The sequence below is a fragment of the Rhinoraja longicauda genome, chromosome 1 (assembly GCF_053455715.1).
Source record: "Rhinoraja longicauda isolate Sanriku21f chromosome 1, sRhiLon1.1, whole genome shotgun sequence".
Classification (NCBI taxonomy): Eukaryota; Metazoa; Chordata; class Chondrichthyes; order Rajiformes; family Arhynchobatidae; genus Rhinoraja; species Rhinoraja longicauda.
The window spans coordinates 131,747,551-131,768,551 of NC_135953.1; the positions used below are offsets into that span (position 1 = coordinate 131,747,551).

The 21,001-nt window shown below is 44.0% G+C and overlaps 1 protein-coding gene across 8 annotated transcripts in view; it reads right to left on the bottom strand.

Annotated features, from left to right (window-relative positions):
• Positions 1 to 21,001, bottom strand: part of LOC144597435 (E3 ubiquitin-protein ligase MARCHF1-like) — a 393,741-nt gene that overhangs the window by 27,617 nt on the left and 345,123 nt on the right. For all 8 annotated transcript variants that reach the window (XM_078406851.1, XM_078406831.1, XM_078406861.1 and 5 more), the window contains 2 exons: positions 14,631 to 14,710; positions 7,897 to 8,077 (listed from right to left, as the gene is read on the bottom strand). In XM_078406851.1, the coding sequence (XP_078262977.1) occupies positions 7,897 to 8,077; positions 14,631 to 14,710 (261 nt within the window). The remainder of the gene's footprint in view (positions 1 to 7,896; positions 8,078 to 14,630; positions 14,711 to 21,001) is intronic.

Consider the following 21,001-nt stretch of genomic DNA (forward strand, 5'->3'; position numbering starts at 1 on the left):
AACTGAAATAAAAGGCCCAAGTTGATCGTTGCTTGAACAAGAAACAAAGGTTAGCGTTCCAGGTGGGAATGAACTCTGTTAAATGCCACCATCTAATAAGAATCATGAATTTGTCCATAGCCACTGCATTGCAGAAATGAGCGTTTGCACATCTAAAAAAATAATACAATGCTGAGCGCATGGATAATTTTATTTAACTCATGATTATTTTAGTGTTAAAATTATGCAAAAAGGCGGAGATGAAATGAATGTTGGGGTGTATCTTATGCAGGTGGTAATCTTTGATGTTGCGGTTCCATAGATGTGTGCAGGTGATGGATGCTGAGCTTTGATTTACTGCAAGCACCACCTTCTGAACAGCTCCTCGATACAAGCTATCTGCTGCATATTCCCACCATCAACAATGCAGAGCTTGGTCCTCTGCTGAAAACGGGTACGGAACATTGGTGTGTGTGTGTGTGTGTGTGTGTGTGTGTGTGTGTGTGTGTGTGTGTGTGTGTGTATGTGTGTGTGAGTGTGTTTCTGTGTGTGAGAGAATATGTGTGTGTGAATGTGTGTGTGAATGAATGTGTGTGTGTGAGAATATGTGTGTGTGAATGTGCGTGTGTGTGAATGTGTGTGTGTATGAATGTGTGCGTGTGTGTGTGTGTGTGAATGTGTGTGTGTATGAATGTGTGTGTGTGTGAATATGTGTGTGTATGAATGTGTGTGTGTGTGTGTGTGTGAATGTGTGTGAATGTGTGTGTGTGAGTGTGTGTGAGTGTGTGTGTGAATGTGTGTGTGTGTGAATGTGTGTGTGAATGTGTGTGTGAATGTGTGTGTGAGTGTGTGCATGTGTGTGTGAATGTGTGTGTGAATATGTGTGTGTGTGTGTGTGTGTGTGTGAATGTGTGTGTGTGTGCATGTGTGTGTGTATGAATGTGTGTGTGAGTGTGTGTGTGTGTATGAGAATATGTGTGTGTGAATGTATGTGTGTATGAATGTGTGTGTGTGTGTGGATGTGTGTGTGTGAATGTATGTGTGAGTGTGTGTGTTTGTAGAGGTGTGGGGTGGGGTACACAGGGACAGAACTTGTACTTCTTTGGCATGAGTGTGAGGTGAGAGGGTAGCATTTGTGCTGGTATAATTATTAGATGAAGGGGGATAATTTTCATAGTTCCATATCTTTCATCAGAACATTTACACAGTTCTCAAATATAAACATGGCCATCATTGCCCAGAAAACAAAAACACAAAATGCTGGAATAACTCAGCGGGTCAGGCTGCATCACTGGAGGAGATGGGCAGATGATGTCAATCTTCAGACTGATTGCAATGGGGGGAGGGGGGAAAGCTAGAAAAGAGGTGGAGGGGGGAACAAAACATGTCACGTGTGAGGTGGATACAGCTTGGGGGGGGGGGGGGGGGGGTGAGAGGGGAGAATGTTGATTGGTAGATTGGTGGACAAAGGCCAGAGATGAGAAGAAATCAAAAGGGGTCAGATAGGGAGAGAAGGGGAGTGAAAATGTTAGGTCAGAGGAAGCGACATACGTGGAGGGAGAGGGGGTGGGAGAGTGGGGGTCTCAGGAGCCCCAGAGAGACGCCGCTCTCTCTCTCCAGAGACGTTTAGGCTCCGGTGGGACCCTTGCTGGTGGCAGCCTGGCCCCATGAATTGGCCAGGCCCAGAGGAAGACCAGGTGGATGAGGTCTTCCCCAACTGACTCGCCATTCCCAACCCCTCCACACCGGGCGCGCTAAGAAATGGAGAGTGGATCCGAAGTGCAAAGGTAACCCAGTCGTAGCTCTTTCAAATATTCACACTCCTCTCCGATTGATCAGCCATAATCACATTGAATGGCGGTGCTGGCTCGAAGGGCCGAATGGCTTCCTCCTGCCCCTATTGTCTATTGTCTATTGCAACGTCTCACACTTTACACACACAAGAGACATGGACTCCTCCCGGCACCTGCAAACAAGGGGGGGCACACGAACCATGTTCAAAACGCAGTGGCACACACACGGGCATTGGTGCAGGGGTTGGGGATCGATTGTGAAAGTCAAAAGGGGAAACAGTCTGCTCGTGGAGATCACCGTGCGCAGTGCTGATGGTAGACAAGGGTGAACATCTCACTTAGCTGGCTCCACCATGATGCTAGTACAGAATGCCACAGGAGATCCTTCTTCCCTGTGGCTATCAAACTGTACAACCCCTCCCCCTTCTGTAGTGGGGTCCACTGACGACCTCCCACCCCGCATTTCCTTGTGTCTATGTCTTGAGATCATTTGTCACTGAATCGACAAGCCACAACATTTCTAATATCTTCTTCTGTTGCTTGTTGTCTTCAGTATTGCCCATGCCTCTACTGGTCCGAGACCTTGGTATTATTTACAAATGTTATTTGATTCTAAATCAATCATTCTTGTTATAAGACAAGGCTGATTACCTTCCTTCAAACCGATTAGCCTTCACCTTATTCTTTCCTTTGGATTTTAGACAGTCAATTTGCTATCTGTGCAGCTATTTCTACCTTCACTCAAGTTTTTTCATGAGCCAGCGTGGTTATTTATCAATGATTCTGAATATTAAAGTTGCTATATACACCTTCTACCCTTTCTGTTACCTTTTCGAATAATAGAAGATTAATTAAGCTTGAATTAATCTTTTAGAGGAGAAAAAGCATTGGTTGAAGCCTTGGATATCTCTGACATCTTTTTCCCTTTTCTTGATCTCTCTGTCTCCGTCACTGTGGATGGACTATTGACCGACGTTTAATATAAATCCACCAACCCACCCACATAAAGGGGAGGCACGGTGGCACAGCGGTAGAGCTGCAGCCTTACAGCGCTTGCAGCACCAGAGACCTGGGTTCGATCCCGCCTAAGGGGAGCGTCTGTACGGAGTTTGTACGTTGACCCTGTGACCGCGTGGGTTTTCTCCAAGATCTTCGGTTTCCTCCCCAACTCCAAAGACCTACGGGTTTGTAGGTTAATTGGCTTGGTATAAGTGTACATTGTCCCGAGTGTGTGGAGGATAGTGTTAATGTGTGGGGATTGCTGGTACGTGTGGACATAGAGGGCTATAGACGTGTTTACAGAAAGTTTCCGCGCTGTATCTCTAAACTAAAAAACTCCCACAGTTTTTTCCCTTCACAGTTTTTTTTTCCCTTTCACTGTTTTTTCCCTTCCCCCCACCTGGATTTACCTATCACTTGCCAGGCTTTGTCCTGACCCCACCCTCACTTCCAGTTTTGTCCCCCTCCTCCCCACCAGTCTCAAGGAGGGTTCCGACCTGATACATCACCTATCCATGTTCTCCACCCCACCCCACACCTCTGCTGCCTGACCCGCTGAGTTCCTCCAGCACTTTGTGACTTTATTTTAGTCTTTCAGAGTCCATTATGGTTTCATTTAAAATGACAGTTTCTGCATCCAGATTCTTATCGACCACGATTTCAGAACTCCTATTATGATAAGCGATTCCTATTATCATTCCTCTCACCTTTCATTTGTTGATTGGTCCTAGGTTAAAAATGTGTCCTTTGTGCAAACCTCAGCACCATGACGTTCCTAGCGATCCACTGCCACATTTCCTCATCCATAGATTCCCTGTATACATGCTTAAGGAACATTTGGACAGGTACATGGATAGCAGCGGTTTAGAGATACTGTCTGGGCCAAATGCAGGCTGGTGGGACCAGTGAAGATGGGGTGTGATGGTCACCGTGGGCAAGGTGAACTGAAGGACCTGTTTCCATGCTGTCTGACTCTATGACTCTATGTGGCATTGCCCCTCGTGTACTGTCCAAGAGGATGTCTTCATCCTGTGGAAAATATCCCTTTCACATTATTTGATAAAATCTAAGTTGAGATAGTCCTTTGAAATGAAAGGCACTTTCAATAGACAACAGACAATAGACAATAGGTGCAGGAGGAGGCCATTCGGCCCTTCGAGCCAGCACCACCATTCAATGTGATCATGGCTGATCATTCTCAATCAGTACCCCGTTCCTGCCTTCTCCCCATACCCCCTATCCTTAAGAGCTCTATCCAGCTCTCTCTTGAATGCATTCAGAGAATTGGCCTCCACTGCCTTCTTAGGCAAAGAATTCCACAGATTCACAACTCTCTGACTGAAAAAGTTTTTCCTCATCTCAGTTCTAAATGGCCTACCCCTTATTCGTAAACTGTGGCCCCTTGTTCTGGACTCCCCCAACATTGGGAACATGTTTCCTGCCTCTAACATGTCCAACCCCTTAATAATCTTATACGTTTCGATAAGATCTCCTCTCATCCTTCTAAATTCCAGTGTATCCAAGCCTAGTCGCTCCTGTCTTTCAACATATGATAGTCCCGCCATTCCGGGAATTAACCTACTGTTATCTGTAGCACCGGAGACCCGGGTTCGATCTCGACTACAGGTGCTGTCTGTTCGGAGTTTGTACGTTCTCCCCGTGACTGCGTGGGTTTTCTCCGAGTTTCCTCCCGCACTCCAAAGATGTACGGGTTTGAAGGTTACTTGGCTTGGTATAAGTGTAAATTGTCCCTAGTGTGTGTAGGATCGTGTTAATGTGCGGGGATCGTTGATCGGTGCGGATTCGGTGGGCCAAAGGACCTGCCTCTCTAAATGTATCTCTAAATTATAATAAACTAAAAGTTTATCTTAATCAGACTCTAGTAATTAATTTCCTCTTTTTAACTCATGTCTATCGAATGATTTATTTTCCTTTTTGTATTTCTTGATCATTTGATTTTGTATCTTATACTTGCTTTTTGGATTATTTTTTAGCTTCTCTCCTGCATCCTTCCACTTCATATTTCCCTTTCCTTCATTATCTTTGTACTTTTCTCTAGCCAGCTCATTTTCATCTGCACTTCATCGCTGTCATTGTCTGTTGAGTGAATACGTTTCTTTTGTATCATCCGGTTAAATAGTTTCCATTGTTTGTCAAGTCTTTTGGTTTTTCAACACTTTCCACATTTACTTTCGTGACTTCTGTTTTCATTTCCCTGGTTGCTCTCTTCAGTCAATGACCTCGGTCTTGATTTGAATTGAACTGAATTTAAATGCACAGCATGTCACCAAATGAACCAAATGGATCTACGCTAACCATCGATCACCTGTTCACATGTTCTATGTTATCCCACTTTTGCATCCACTCCCTACGCACCAAGGGCAATTTATGGAGGCCAATTCACCTACAAACCCTCATTTCTTTGGGTGTGGGAGGAAACCGAGCATCCGGAGGAAACCTAAGCGGTCACATGGAGAACGTGCAAACTCCACATGGACAAGAGTTTATTATCTATCCCTAATAATCAACTGAACTGATTACTCAACTGGGCCGTTACAAAGTTAATCACATTAGCAGGTCTGGAGTGACATATTTAGTGAAAGTTGTTTGTTTTTTTACATCACTCAAGGCGTTACTGATACAACTGCTCCACCTCCCCTTCCTTCTCCTCCTTAAATGTGTTATGTCCTGCAAAATGTAGTTTGTCATTCGTCTTCTCTCTGTTCCTGCATTTCAATCGCCTCTCTGCATCCAGGATTTCTTGGTAAATTAATGTCTCTGGATCAGCGAATGGTTAGTGTCTGAATGCACTTCCAAGGGCCATAGTGGAGGCAGTTTCAAAGGTTGCATTCATAAAGCAGCTGGATAAGTATGGGAAGGAAAGTCATTTGCTGGGGTGTGTGCTGTGGGACCAGCTGCATTGTTCATAGATAGAGATGTTGCAAATGTGGCATGCCAGATTGCCTCCTTCCAGACTGTAATCTCTCCACATTTCATCTTCTCAATGTCAACCTTCATTTGCCTTGTGCCTGTCGAATTCATGAGCAATTGCATCCTTGTGAAATAAGCGACTGCATTCTTCATTAGCAGCGAATGTTACCGCGTTCTCCAAAGTCGTGATCACAAAATTATCCAGTAAAATGGCCTGATTCATAACCCAGGGCTAATTTCTTATCAGTGCTGAGTACTTTCCAAATGGGTAACATGTTGTGAACTTGCCAGTAAATTCTGAGTTACAAACGTAGGATTGCGAGGCACAATAATTATTTTTCAAATGAATTTGAGAGGAATCTAACCTTCCAGTTTAAACACAGTTGTTTTTTCCTCTGCATTCAACTTGAATCCTCAGGTTAAATAATTGATATGCAGCTCTGGTGGCACAATAAGACTAATGGGACATGGAGGAATATATTACTGCATCTGGGTAAATGACTGCCAAGGTATGTACCTCTTTTATCCTAGACCAATTGTGTTAGACGCTTGTTAATTACAGCAATTTAGATAATTTCACCTATTATGTGACTTTGAGAAAATTGCTAACTTTTACTCAGTTTGGTATTGCACATTGAGTTGAAGAGAAAATCAATTATTACAGCCTGGCATTAATGTAAAGCTTATGTCTACAGAAGTTCATTATTGTAATTGAATGGTAAGTACAAATTTGTAATGTATGTAAAGAGTTTCGTATGGATTTAGGAATTCTTAGGCAAATGTCATTCGTGGCCCTGCCAAGTTTTCTATAATTGGTATTAAAACTCTTGAGCATTTCCCTAAATATGTAAGGGCGATAAAGGACTTTCTTCTGGATCTCACTTTGTTAAGATGAGATGTGCAGAATATTGGAATGATGAGAGCAATTGTTGATGTCCCAAACTACAGGTATCAAACCAACAGTATTGAAGATATCATCTAGCTATTAATCGGGTGAATAATTACTTGCAAGTTTATGGGCACTGAGATGAATCATTTAGTTAAATTGCATACATTAAAAGTAGACATTACCGAACAAAAATCCTATATCTGAAGAAGGGTCTTGGCCCAAAACGTCACCCAATCTTTCTATTCAGGGATGCTGCCTGTTCTGCTGAGATACTCCAGCATTTTGTGTCTATCTTCGGTGTAAACCAGCGTCTGCAGTTCCTTCCTACAAATATCCTATGGCATTGCATAAAGGAGTTTCTCTCCAGCAAGAATAATCTTAACCGGCAGTATGTCAGCGCTTAAAGTCACATATACTGTCCAACTTATCAAAGGAAAGCTATTTGCAGGATGCATTGTAGAACGACTCAGAATAAATGTTACATTGAGTTACCTTTGTTGATTTTGCATTTTTAGAGATACAGCGCGGAAACAGGCCCTTCGGCCCACCGAGTCCGTGCCGCCCAGCGATCCCCGCACATTATCACTATCCTACACACACAAGGGACAATTTTTACATTTACCCAGTCAATTAACCTACGCACCTGTACGTCTTTGGAGTGAGGGAGGAAACCGAAGATCTCAGAGAAAACCCACGCAGGTCACGGGGAGAACGTACAAACTCCGTACAGACGGCACCCGTAGTCAGGATCGAACCCGAGTCTCCGGCGCTGCATTCGCTGTAAGGCAGCAACTCTACCGCTGCGCCACCGTGCCACCGTGAATCAGCAACAGTAATCTTCCCACAGATTCTCTGATCCCCTACTGTATTAATGGCAAATTATGTAGCAATCCCGACAAATAGCAAGGTAATCATTTGCATAGAGTCTTACAGTGTGGAAACAGGCCCTTTGGCTCAACTTTCCCAACATGTCCCATCTACACTAGTCCCACCTGCGTTTGGCCCATATCCCTCTAAACCTGTCCTATCCATGTACCCGTCTACATGTTTCTTAAATGTTGCAATAGTACCCGACTCAACGACCTCCTCTGGCAGCTTGTTCCACACGCCCACCACCCTTTGTGTGTCCGGCGCTGCATTTGCTGTAAGGCAGCAACTCTACCGCTGCGCCACCGTGCCGCCATGTGCATTCTGTGCATAATCTGACATAAAACCATAAACAAATTCCTACTGAGCCTCAAAATGTGTGACAAACTCTTCAACCCTACAAAGAAGATGCTGGTGGATGATTTCTGGAGGGTGTACCTTACGCAGCGGTTTGAGTTTTGTCTCCATTATGAAATCGTATTTACAGAGTTCACAGCAGCGGGTGTCGGAACTCTTGATCCACTGGTGCAGGCAGGCCTGGTGTACAAAGCGCAGCGTCCCGATGCATCGGCAAGGAGTGATGAGCGGGCTGTCATCGTCCCCTTCGCAGTGGCAGATCCTGAGAGGAGAAAGATCCAGTGAGGTTTAGTGGAAGAAAGTAACTGCAGATGCTGGTACAAATCAAAGGTATTTATTTCACAAAATGCTGGAGTAACTCAGCGGGTCAGGCAGCATCTCAGGAGAGAAGGAATGGGCGACGTTTCGGGACGAGACCCTTCTTCAGACTGATGTCAGGGGGGCGGGACAAAGGAAGGATATAGGTGGAGACGGGAAGATAGAGGGAGAACTGGGAAGGGGGACGGGAAGAGAGGGACATAGGAACTATCTAAAGTTGGAGAAGTCGATGTTCATGCCGCTGGGCTGCAAGCTGCCCAAGCAAAATATGAGGTGCTGTTCCTCCAATTTCCGGTGGGCCTCGCTATGGCACTGGAGGAGGCCCATGACAGAAAGGTCAGACTGGGAGTGGGAGGGGGAGTTGAAGTGCTCAGCCACCGGGAGATCAGGTTGGTTAAGGCGGACTGAGCGAAGGGAAGTTTAGTGATGGCTGAAAAATTCCAATTAGACGAGAATCTCGAGGTCAGCTGTTGATTACCACACTGAAGATCAGCCTATTTTATTTCACCTTCACACGGAGTGGTTTACCTTCAATATGAATATCACCGTTTAATAGCAGTTCATTCTATAGTTATTTTCTACCCTCGTGGTCCAAGATTTGACTCCTGCAGCTGCTCTTTTGATCTGACTGATGTAGATTTCCTCCAAGGAGGATAATTCTCTGTCACTGTCTCCAGGAAGCAAACCTTGTGTTTTAATGTGAAGGGCCAGAATTAATGCAAGTGATTAACACACATTTCCATCAGTAATAAAAAGCTACTGTCAGATGCTATTTAAAGCATGGGCTCAATGGCTCCGATTTCCCATGAGAATGAGATTAGTCAACAGAGTGAAATGCCTGGGGGGCAAAGTCCAATCAAATGAATATTTGTAACTCTATATACTTTGCATGGCAAGCTCACAATAACAAAGGCAGCACATAATTTATGGAATCATACATTAATCAAGAGCTTGAAGCCAAGTGTTACAATTTTATCTTCACTATGTGGGTGACGATTCACTGGTCAATAGAAATAAAATCTAGCAATCTTCCCTGCCAGCCAGGTGCCCAGATGGTAAGCAGAAAAATACCAAGCAAGGTGCCTTGCCATTAATCTTGGTGGGATTATTCAGTCTATTAAGGCATTGCGTTGGAATGGATTCTAAAAACAAATCATAAGGTCATGTGGTCAGAAGTGATAGGAGCAGAATGATTCGGCCATTCGGCCCATCAAATCTACTCCGCCAATCAATCGTGGCTGATCTGTCTCTCCCTCCCAACCCCATTCTCCCGCCTTCTCCCCATAACCCCTGTCACTCGACAACACCCTCTGTGAAAAAGTTGCCCCTCAGGTTCCTATTAAATCTTTTCCCTCGCACCTTAAACCTGGTGAAGTTTACCTGGTAAGGTGTAGGCCATTTAGAACTGAGATGAGGAAAAACTTTTTCAGTCAGAGAGTTGTGAATCTGTGGAATTCTCTGCCTTAGAAGGCAGTGGAGGCCAATTTTCTGAATGCATTCAAGAGAGAGCTAGATAGAGCTCTTAAGGATAGCGGAGTCAGGGGGTATGGGGAGAAGGCAGGAACGGGGTACTGATTGAGAATGATCAACCATGATCACATTGAATGGCGGTGCTGGCTCGAAGGGCCGAATGGCCTCCTCTTGCACCTATTGTCTATTGTGAATACACAGAAAAAGACGCATTCACCTTATCTCGTCCCCAAGTTACTTAAAAATGATTTAAATTTTATTTAATTTTGAGAATTATATAAAAGTGTTTCCTGATGTTCTTAGTTAACTAATTTTAAAGGGAGATGGATGGAGAAAGATTGTCGAGGGTGATTACAAGTGGTAGAAATGACTCAGCCTATGTATGAGACTTGGACAGATGAGATCTGAAAGGATTTATGGGAAATTGGTTTCAGTATTCCTTCAAGGTTTGTTGATGGTGAGGAGAGAGTGCAGTGGAACAGTTGTGAGACGACAGTATGGAGGTATTGACAGTATGTGACAAACATGGGTCAATGTGACACCCTGCCCACCTCTGCCTTTCAAGTTATCATAGGGCTTCATTCATTAGGTGAGATGAGGAAAAACCTTTTTCACTCAGAGAGTTGTGAATCTGTGGAATTGTCTGCCACAGAAGGCAGTGGAGGCCAATTCACTGGATGTATTCAAGAGAGAGTTGGATATACAGTTGCTCTTAGGGCTTACGGAATTAAGGGATTTGGGGAGAAAGCCGGGACGGGGTGCTAATTCTGGATGATCAGCCATGATCATATTGAATGGCGGTGCTAGCTCAAGTGGCCTATTCCTGCACCTATTTTCTATTGTATACAGGAGAGTGGGACCATGTTACTACTGCTGACGGCTTATAGACAATAGACAATAGACAATAGGTGCAGGAGGAGGCCATTCAGCCAATCGAGCCAGCAATACCATTCAATGTGATCATGGCTGATCATTCACAATCAGTACCCCGTTTCTGCCTACTCCCCATACCCCCTGACTCCGCTATCCTTAAGAGCTCTATCTAACTCTCTCTCTTGAAAGCATCCAGAGGATTGGCCTCCACTGCCTTCTGAGGCAGAGAATTCCACAGATTTACAACTCTCTGAGTGAAAAAGATTTTCCTCAACTCCGTTCTAAATGGCCTGTCCCTTATTCTTAAACTGTGGCCCCTGGTTCTGGATTCCCCCAATTGGGAACATGTTTCCTGCCTCTAGCGAGTCCAATCCCTTAATAATCTTATATGTTTCAATAAGATCCCCTCTCATCCTTCTAAATTTCAGTGAATACAAGCCTAGTCACTCCTGTCTTTCAACATATGACAGTCCCGCCATACTGGGAATTAACCTAGTGAACCTACGCTGCACTCCCTCAATAGCAAGAATGTCCTTCCTCAAATTTGGAGACCAAAACTGCACACAGTACTCCAGGTGCGGTCTCACTAGGGCCCTGTACAACTGCAGAAGGACCTCTTTGCTCCTAAACTCAACTCCTCTTGTCATAAAGGCCAACATGCCATTAGCTTTCTTGACTGCCTGCTGTACCTGCACGCTAACTTTAAGTGACTGATGAACAAGGACACCCAGATCTCTTTGTACTTCCCCATTTCCAAACTTGACACCATCCAGATAATAATCTGCCTTCCTGTTCTTACCACCAAAGTGGACAACCTCACATTTATCCACATTAAACTGCATCTGCCAGGCATCCGCCAACTCACACAGCCTGTCCAAGTCACCCTGCATCCTCACAGTTCACGCTGCCACCCAGCTTTGTGTCATCTGCAAATTTGCTAATGTTACTTTTAATCCCTTCATCCAAGTCATTAATATATATTGTAAATAACTGCGGTCCCAGCACCGAGCCATGGGGTACCCACTAGTCACTGCCTCCCATTCTGAAAGGGACCCGTTTATCCCTACTCTTTGTTTCCTGTCTGTCAACCAATTTTCTATCCATGTCAGTACCCTACCCCCAATACCATGTGCTCTAATTTTGCCCACTAATCTCCTATGTGGGACCTTATCAAAGGCTTTCTGAAAGTCGAGGTACATCCACTGACTCTCCCTTGTCCATTTTCCTAGTTACATCCTCAAATATTTCCAGAAGATTAATCAAGCATGATTTCCCCTTCGTAAATCCATGCTGACTCAAAACGATCCTGTTACTGCTATCCAAATGCTCCGCAATTTCTTCTGTTATAATTGACTCCAGCATCTTCCCCACCACTGATGTCAGACTAACTGGTCTATAATTTCCCGTTTTCTCTCTCCCTCCTTTCTTAAAAAGTGGGATAACATTAGCTACCCTCCAATCCACAGGAACTGATCCTGAATCTATAGAACATTGAAAAATGATCACCAATGCATCCACGATTTCTAGAGCCACTTCCTTAAGTACCCTGGGATGCAGACCTTCAGGCCCTGGGGATTTATCAGCTTTCAGTCCCATCAGTCTACCCAAAACCATTTCCTGCCTAATGTGAATTTCCTTCCGTTCCTCTGTCACCCTAGGACCTCTGTCCGCTAGTACATCTGGGAGATTGTTTGTGTCTTCCTTAGTGAAGACAGATCCAAAGTACCTGTTCAACTCATCTGCCATTTCCTTGTTTCATCTCCAGACAGCTTGTGACATCTCCAGACACGCCTTTCCAGTGATCCCACCTGAACCAGTGAACACTTCACACTGTGCCAATGGGAACATCCTCTAGCCCACTGATGCTAATTGGAAGTGAAATCGAATGTTGATTAATTGGTTATTTTAAAAAAGCTGTGGGCAATTATGCTGAATATAGCTCTGGGATTGCTGTGATTTATCTGCATCACTACCCGACATCAGACTTCAACTCCCACTCCCATTCTACCCATCACCCTTCAGCCCCTCCACCTCTGTCCCCCACCCCACCTAACAAAGATATGGTGCAGTATATATATAATTGACGGAGAGAAATGTAGTATGCGTGTAGAAGAATATAAAGCTAGGTTTCACTCCTAATTTTACAACCTATCTCATTGCGGCCATTAGACATTTTCTCTCAATTGAAAAACTATATATTGCAGATGGACACAAAATGCTGGAGTAACTCCGTGGGACAGGCAGCATCTCTGTAGAGAAGCAATGGGTAACCCAAAATGTCACCCATTTCTTCTCTCCACAGATGCTGCCTGTCCCGCTGAGTTACTCCAGCATTTTGTGTCTCTCATCGGTTTAAACCAGCATCTGCAGTTCCTTCCTAAACTATATATTGCACACTGGTATTCTTCTCTTTGGTCTACCTTTTGTACCTGAGATTGGCTTGATTGTATTCATTTATAGTATTACTGGATTTGATTGCCCACAAACAAAAACTTTTCACTGTACCTCAATGCACGCAACAATAATAAGCCTAAACCTAAACTGAATAAAGTTTGGAGTAAAATACATCTAGAACAGCAAGTGCAAAAGCTTCCTCTTGTTCTCCATCTCGCAAGATCATGACTGTTGCCACAACGTGATCAACAATATATGGATGGAAACAAAGAGCACCAAGCTATTTCTAGTCTGTTTTACCTGCATAGCAGTCTTAATATCACATTGTAAAATAGAAAAAGAAAGTCCTCTGGGCATTGGGTTCTATTGATGGTATTCCACAACAAGCTGAAATACACCATTGACGATAACATTCAGTTAGTAACTACCACGTTAAAACTCATTATCCTCTGCAATGTGACTTTGACATAAGGGTTTTTGCAAAAAAAATCATTGTTTATCACCAGTTTGAATGCATTGACATCATTTAATCCGGGATCAATTAAATGAACAACAGAAAATGTCTAAACTTCGTGTCATCCTATTTGTCTCCAGTGGAAATCATTGAATTCTCAATCAACAATAGGTTGAGCAACCGTTTAGTATTCTACAAAGGAAGCAGATTAATGTTGGGATGAAAAGGCCAGTTTGAACATGCTTGCAACATTGAGTGATAAGTGGTGTAAACACTAATATCATTGCCTTTCAGTGGTGGTTATATAGACAAACCTGCAGATTTCCCCATCATCAGGCCAGTCATTTGCATTTTGAGGCTGGGTAGGACTAGTGCTGCCACAGGGCTCAGGATTGATAGCTGTTCCAGCAACGTGCAGAGGTAATGCATCGGTACTTTTCCCCCTGGATATTTTCTTGGCATAACCATCTTCAACAGTGGAGGAATTCTCATAGCCCTTTACTATTGATATCTTGTTTTGTACACATTTCCGTGAGGAACACTTTCCATCGATGGAAGATATCGGAGATGATGAAAACCATACGTCCTTGTTGTGGAGCATCCTCTCTCTTTCCCGGAGGATTGCCTGATGGCACTGGTGTGAACTGGGCCAGTCCTTCATCTCACCCAGATCATTTTCGGAGTCCACCGACAACAGAACTGCATCTGATGTCTTCTCGTGTTCTTTGTGGGCTTTGATCTTACTCCTTCCTTTCCTAAAAGCCCTCGCCCTCTCTGAACTTCTCCTTCGGATTTGCGCCCAGTGATCTTCATCCGACGATGAGCCGGGATCATTCCTGCCGAATCCATTGTCCTTAGCACAAGATGACCTGGGCTGCTTCTCAGGGTGCTTGTAGTGCACACGCTCGCATCTTTCACAGCGATTCATTGGATTTTCTAATTCTTCTCTTTACATGTTTCTTACTAGAATCCCTGCTGGAAATGTTGAGGGCTTTGACAGGAGTTGAGTATGTGTCACCATCCTCACAATGGGCAGCAGTTCTGAGCACAGCATGCAGAGATGAAAGATGGAGAGTAGAGAAGATGAAAGGAGAGCATGACAGACAGACGCGGCAAAAGAAATGGAAACAAAATGAATTAGTAAATGTATAAACAGTTTCAGCATAACGATGACGCAGAAAAACAAGCAGAAATGAAACACAATGAAGACAGGGTTGTGGCAGTCGGGGCAGTCGCAAAGAAGTAGAAGCAAGTCAAAATCATATCCAAGCAGTGACATTCCTAAACGTTGCCTCGGCTGACATACCTGCAGATGTCCTGAGTAGAAGGACTGACAGATGTGCGTGGCTGGCTCCAGGGAGCTGTTCCAGTTGTAGGACTGCTGGCCTGCAGAAAAATGTACAATATAGTCAGTGTGCATTGCAAGCACAACGCACTGATCCAACTCAAAGCCAAAGGATTGAATGTGGTATCGGGGAATGGTTTTGATATGGACAGATAACGCTTTAGAAAATCAAATGGACCCATAGAGATAGAGAGAAGGGGAAGAGAGAGATAGAGAGAAGGGGAGAGAGAGAGAGAGAGAGAGAGAGAGAGAGAGAGAAGAGAGAGAGAGAGAGAGAGAGAGAGAGAGAGAGAGAGAGAGAGAGAGGAGAGAGAGAGAGAGAGAGAGAGAGAGAGGAGAGAGAGAGAGGAGAGAGAGAGAGGAGAGAGAGAGAGAGAGAGAGAGAGAGAGAAGAGAGAGAGAGAGAGAGAGAGAGAGAGAGAGAGAGAGAGAGAGAGAGAGAGAGAGAGAGAGATGCGACTGACTGAGAAAGAGTGAGAGAAAGGAAGGGAAAAATGTAGAGTAAGATGAATCGAACAATCAATTTATCTGAAAAAAAAATCATTTTTTACATCACAGAGTGGAAATGCATTTATTATCCATACTTAAATTTCGTAATAAGCCAGTGGTGGGCTTTTGGTTTGAACTATTTCATGATACAGCCAGACAGTTGCGTGGCCATGTTGAATGCCGATGATGTGGAATTAGAGTCTCATGTTGGCCAGAGGAGAATAAGAAGAATAAGTTGAAAATCAGATCAAAAACCTGAGAAATGCCCTGACCTGAAATACTGAAATATTAATTCAATTTCTGAAAATTCAGTCTGAAGAAGGGTCCCGACCCAAAACATCAACTATTCCTTCTCTCCTGAGATGCTGCCTGACCTGCTGAGTTACTCCAGCATTTTGTGAATAAATACCTTTGTTGAGTTACTCCAGCACTTTGTGTCTATCGCCGGCATATACTAGCATCTGCAGTTCCTTTCTAAACATTTATTGTACCTTCTTGTGAAAATTCATTTTACATGGGGAGATTCTGTATGTATCATAAAGTGGATAAGAGGAAAGATTTATGAATTAAGTTGGAAGAACTCTTTTGACTTTGAGCCTTCCTATCTGAATTGTTGATTCTCAGCCAAAGGTTTCTGAGCCAGAACTCAAATTACACTGTAATCTTATTAGCAGCAGTTTTCTTCACTGAATTAGTCAATAACTTTCATGATTAAAATGTGTAGCCTTTGAAATTAAATTTGTATTCTAATTTTTTTTAAATTTATTGATGTTTGTAGGTTATTAATTTTGTTCATCGTGTTTGAGATTGGATTAGGTTATGCCAGATAATTAAAATGTTCTAACTATCTTCCCATGCTTTGAACAAGCAAGACTATCAGATCACTTGAGCAAATAGTTTTCAAGTTTATCTTCCTCAATCTGTAGCAAATCTTATTAAATATCCAGGGTAAAGCTCAGGACATTAACTGAGTGTGCATTTTACGATTATGGTCAGGAAATGTGTTCAGGTCTTAGGATGCTCTAGAAGCCCCAATGCCCTTGAAATATTTGTTACTTCTCATGAAACGTGTGTTTATATTTAGATATAGGGCATGTAAATTTATATATAACTTTCAAATGACATCCTAAGAAGTCACGGAGTGCCTCACTGTATCTTCTGCTGCTTTCGCTGAGCTGGGCTGCAAGTCAATGATCTCCTGTGAAGACTGGGGGCCCTGTGAATATTCATCAGAAATTCCAAGGGCAGAGAGGGAAGAATTGAAATGCATCAGTATTTCAGTATAACTTATCCCTTCTGAAATGAATAACCATGACACGAATGCTCGCAGAGCTAAATTCAATTATAAGTCCTGAATTTTTCTCCTGTAGGACCTAATTATCACTGTAGTATTAGTGACATTGCAATTGCAGAAGTTTTTCTTAGGCCCAGCCATCCTTAGGTGCTTCCTTACAGGATCAAGGGATATGGGGACAAAGCAGGAACGAGGTACTGATTTTTTATGATCAGCCATGATCACATTTGCTGGCTCGAAGGGCCGAATGGCCTACTCCTGCACCTATTGCCTATGTTTCTATGTACCTATCACAAGTTTGTTGGTGAGAGTGGAACGTTCAATTCAATTTGGAACTCCTGGGATAATAATGGGGTCAACTCAGCAAGCAGGAAAACATGGAACTTGTTCAGGAAAAAGCTGATAGATGCGCAGTAACATTTGCACTATTCAACGCAGGCACTCGCATGTGGGTTGCAGACCCAACACTACTTCTGATGGCAATGCAACTCTGTTGCCAATCATGGGCTGAATCCTCTCTCTCCATAACCTTCAAAGCCAAGATTTCCGTTGGTATTCCAGTTGCTAGTCAACAATTGATTTGCCTAAGGCAAAGATTCTTCGAGATGCCCTTGCCATTCAACCACAAGTTCACATAATACAAAACAGATACACAGATCCAAATGTTACATAGAGTCATAGAGTTTTACAGCGTGGAAGCAAGCCCTTCGGCCCAACTTGCCCACACTGACCAACATGTCCCATCTACACTCGTCCCACCTGCCTGTGTTTGGCCCAATTAAACATGTCCTCTCCATGTACCTGTCTAAATGTTTCTAAAACATGGCGATAGTACTTGCCTCAACTACCGCTTTCGGCAGCTCATTCTATACACCTACCACCCTTTGTGTAAAAAGGCTACTCCTCGGGTTCCTATTAAATGTTTCCCCACTCACCTTAAACCTGTGTCCGATATATCGGCACAGTTTTTGAGGGACCTGACTTGTGCTTCTCCAGGTTCCAGGGAGAGGTGAGTAATGGAAGAACTTACCCCAAGGAAATTGACCTTTGTTAATTTTGATAACTTTGCCTTGTGGATAAAAATCTCAGACGGGCGTTTGATTCCCTTTTGTACATGCATGCTGCAGGAGGGTTTTGATCAAAAGAATATCAGCACATGCCTGGTGAAAATGGATGCAAATGTATTCTGTTCTTCATTTAATGGGAATTTTAAATGACTGTTCTCCTGGGTTGCTGGCAGAAACAATAGATAGCCTGATTCTGAAAAATTGTCAGATGCTTCGAGAAGTTTAGGTATACTAAAATCACCTCTTGCACAAATTTAAAATAGCAACAGAATTGCTATTAATTTCAACATGTTAAGTTTCCCAATTCTATTTTGTAATTTTACTGGGCCCTTTAGATTGAATGATTTATGACCCTCATATGCGGCTTTTAATTAAACTCATCTCAGAATGCCAGATTTTCTTCTGAGATCAGCAGGCCACTGCTTTCTGTAAAATACAGATGCAAATAGCTCGGCACTTCATGGTCTTGGTAACAAAAGAACGATAAACATTGACATTTACCTGAGAAATTATAACTAGCTCTTGGCGATAAAACATAGTTAACCCGATAGGCTGTGGATATGGAGTGTATGTCTTTCACTGCCAACTATTGAGCAATGTGAAAGCTCTATTATGTCGTAGAGACATACAGCATGGAAACTGGTCCTCCAGTCTACCGAGTCCATGCCGACTAACATACACACCCCTTTACACTGCGGCACGGTGACGCAGCGGTAGAGTTGCTGCCTTACAGCGAATGCAGCGCCGGAGACTCGGGTTCGATCCTGACTACGGGCGCCATCTGTACGGAGTTTGTACGTTCTCCCCGTGACCTGCGTGGGTTTTCTCCGAGATCTTCGGTTTCCTCCCACACTCCAACGACGTACAGGTATGTAGGTTAATTGGCTGGGCAAATGTAAAAATTGTCCCTAGTGGGTGTAGGATAGTGTTAATGTACGGGGATCGTTGGGCGGCGCGGACCCGGTGGGCCGAAGGGCCTGTTTCTGCGCTGTATCTCTAAATCTAAATCTAAATCCTACATGCATCTGATTTTTCATTCTCCCCACATGCTCATCGACTATCTCTCCCCCCCTCCCCCGAACCACAATCTACCACTCAGCTGCACATGAGGGGCAATTTACAGTGGCCAAGTAACCTACAAACAAGTTGGGGGGGGGAGGGGGGGGAGGGGGGGGGGGGGAACCAGAGCACCTGCAGGAAACCTATGCGGTGACAGGAAGAACATATAAACTCCACACAAACGAGACACGAGATCAGGATTGAGATGCTTCTCTACTTTTGGCAGAGGCTCTACTAGCTGCGCCACTGTGCCATGATCTGATATGTGAAAAGAACTGCGATGAAGTGTAACCTTCATAGTCACTGATATCTTGTAAAGCAGGTAGGGGTTAACCTTTAGCCAAGTTTCCCTGAGTCTTTCAGTGCAGAAATGGGCACAAATATGGTTTCCCAAAACGCAGCAAATGTATTAAACTCCATTTTGTTACAAATAGACAATTTTTTACCGAGTCAACAAAAACAAAGATCGGGAATTTAATAGAAGCATCAACACTTTGACTTCCAGGGCATTCAATCCTGGCCACGGGTGCTGTCTGTGTGGAGTTTGCACGTTCTCCCTGCGAACACGTGAATTTCCTCTTGTGCTCCGGTTTCCTCCCTCATCCCAGAGATATGCTGGTTTATGGGTTTATTGAACGCTGTAAATTGCCTTTGGTGTGCGGGTGAGCGGATGAGAAAGAGAGATAATAGAGAACTCGTGTCAGGGGAGGTCAGTGTGGAGTCGGTGGGCCGAGGGGCCTGTTTCCATGCGGTATCTATCAGTGGTTCAATGACTGGGTGGCGACTCCTTAAATGTTCCAAGCACCCACCACTCTGTTTAAAGAAACTGCCCCCGCCCATGGGCGGCACAGCAGTAGAGTTGCTGTCTTACAGCGCCAGGAACCCGGGTTTGATCCTGACTACGGGTGCTGTCTGCACGGAGTTTGTACGTTCTCCCCGTGACCTGCCTGGGATTTCTCTGAGATTTTCGGTTTCCTCCCACACTCCAAAGACGTACAGGTTTGTAGGTTAATTGGCCTGATATTAAAATGAAAATTGTCCCTAGTGTGTATAGGATAGTGTTAAATGTTCGGGGATCGCCGGTCGGCACGGACTCTGTGGGCCGAAGGGCCTGTTTCAGCGCTAAACTAAACTAAAACTCCTTTAAATTTTTTGTCCCTTTCACCTTAAAGCCATGCCCTCTAGTCTTTGCCATTTCCACTCTGGGGAACCTAACATCTACATCTCAGGGTGACCAAATCTTTGTAATGCCCTACTCGGCAGGGCTGTGGAGGCTCAGTTGCTGAGTATTTTCAAGATCGATACTTTTGGCAATGAAGTGAATGAGAGAAACGGGGTTACACAAGGAATGGTTGCACCAATTTAAAGATCAACCATTATCTTGCATTGCCAAGGTTCAAAAGGCTGAATGGCCTATGACTAATGTTATTTCTTATGTTCTTCTGCTTTTATGCACCTCAGCCCATTACAGCACCCACAGCCCAAGCACAGAATTGGGACTTGCCAGTTTTTCAATTCAACTATTTAGGTGTTAATATTTGGGTAAATTCCAGCCATAATACATCTCAATATGATGATCCCAAGAATGACCGATCCCAGGAATGAGTGGGTTAACACATGATGGGAGTTTGACGGCACTGGGCCTGTACTCGCTGGAGTTTAGAGGAATGAGGGGGGACCTCATTGAAATGTATCGAATAGTGAAAGGCTTGGATAGAGTGGATGGGGAGAGGATGCTTCTACTAGTGGGAGAGTCTAGGACTAGGGGTCACAGCCCTAGAATTAAAGGACTGGAATTTAGAAGGATGAGAGGGGATCTTATCGAAACGTATAAGATTATTAAGGGGTTGGACATGTTAGAGGCAGGAAACATGTTCCCAATGTTGGGGGAGTCCAGAACCAGGGGCCACAGTTTAAGAATAAGGGGTAGGCCATTTAGAACAGAGATGAGGAAAAACTTTTTTAGTCAGAGAGTTGTGAATCTGTGGAATTCTCTGCCTCAGAGGGCAGTGGAGGCCAATTCTCTGAATACATTCAAGAGAGAGCTAGATAGAGCTCTTAAGGATAGCGGAGTCAGGGGGTATGGGGAGAAAGCAGGAAGGGGGTACTAATTGAGAATGATCAGCCATGATCACATTGAATGGCGGTGCTGGCTCGAAGGGCCGAATGGCCTACTCCTGCACCTATTATCTATTGTCTATTGACGTTCCTTTGGGAAGGAGAGGAGGAGGAAACTCTTTCGTTAGAGGGCGATGAATCTGTGGAATTCTTTGCCACCGCTGTGGTGGCCAAGTCAATGCTGTGGAGGCCAAGTGAGTGGATATTTTTAAGGCAGAGATAGATAGATTCTTGATTAGTAGGGAAGTCAGGGATTATGGGGAGAAGGCAGGAGAATGGGGGTAGGAGGGAGAGAGATAGATAGA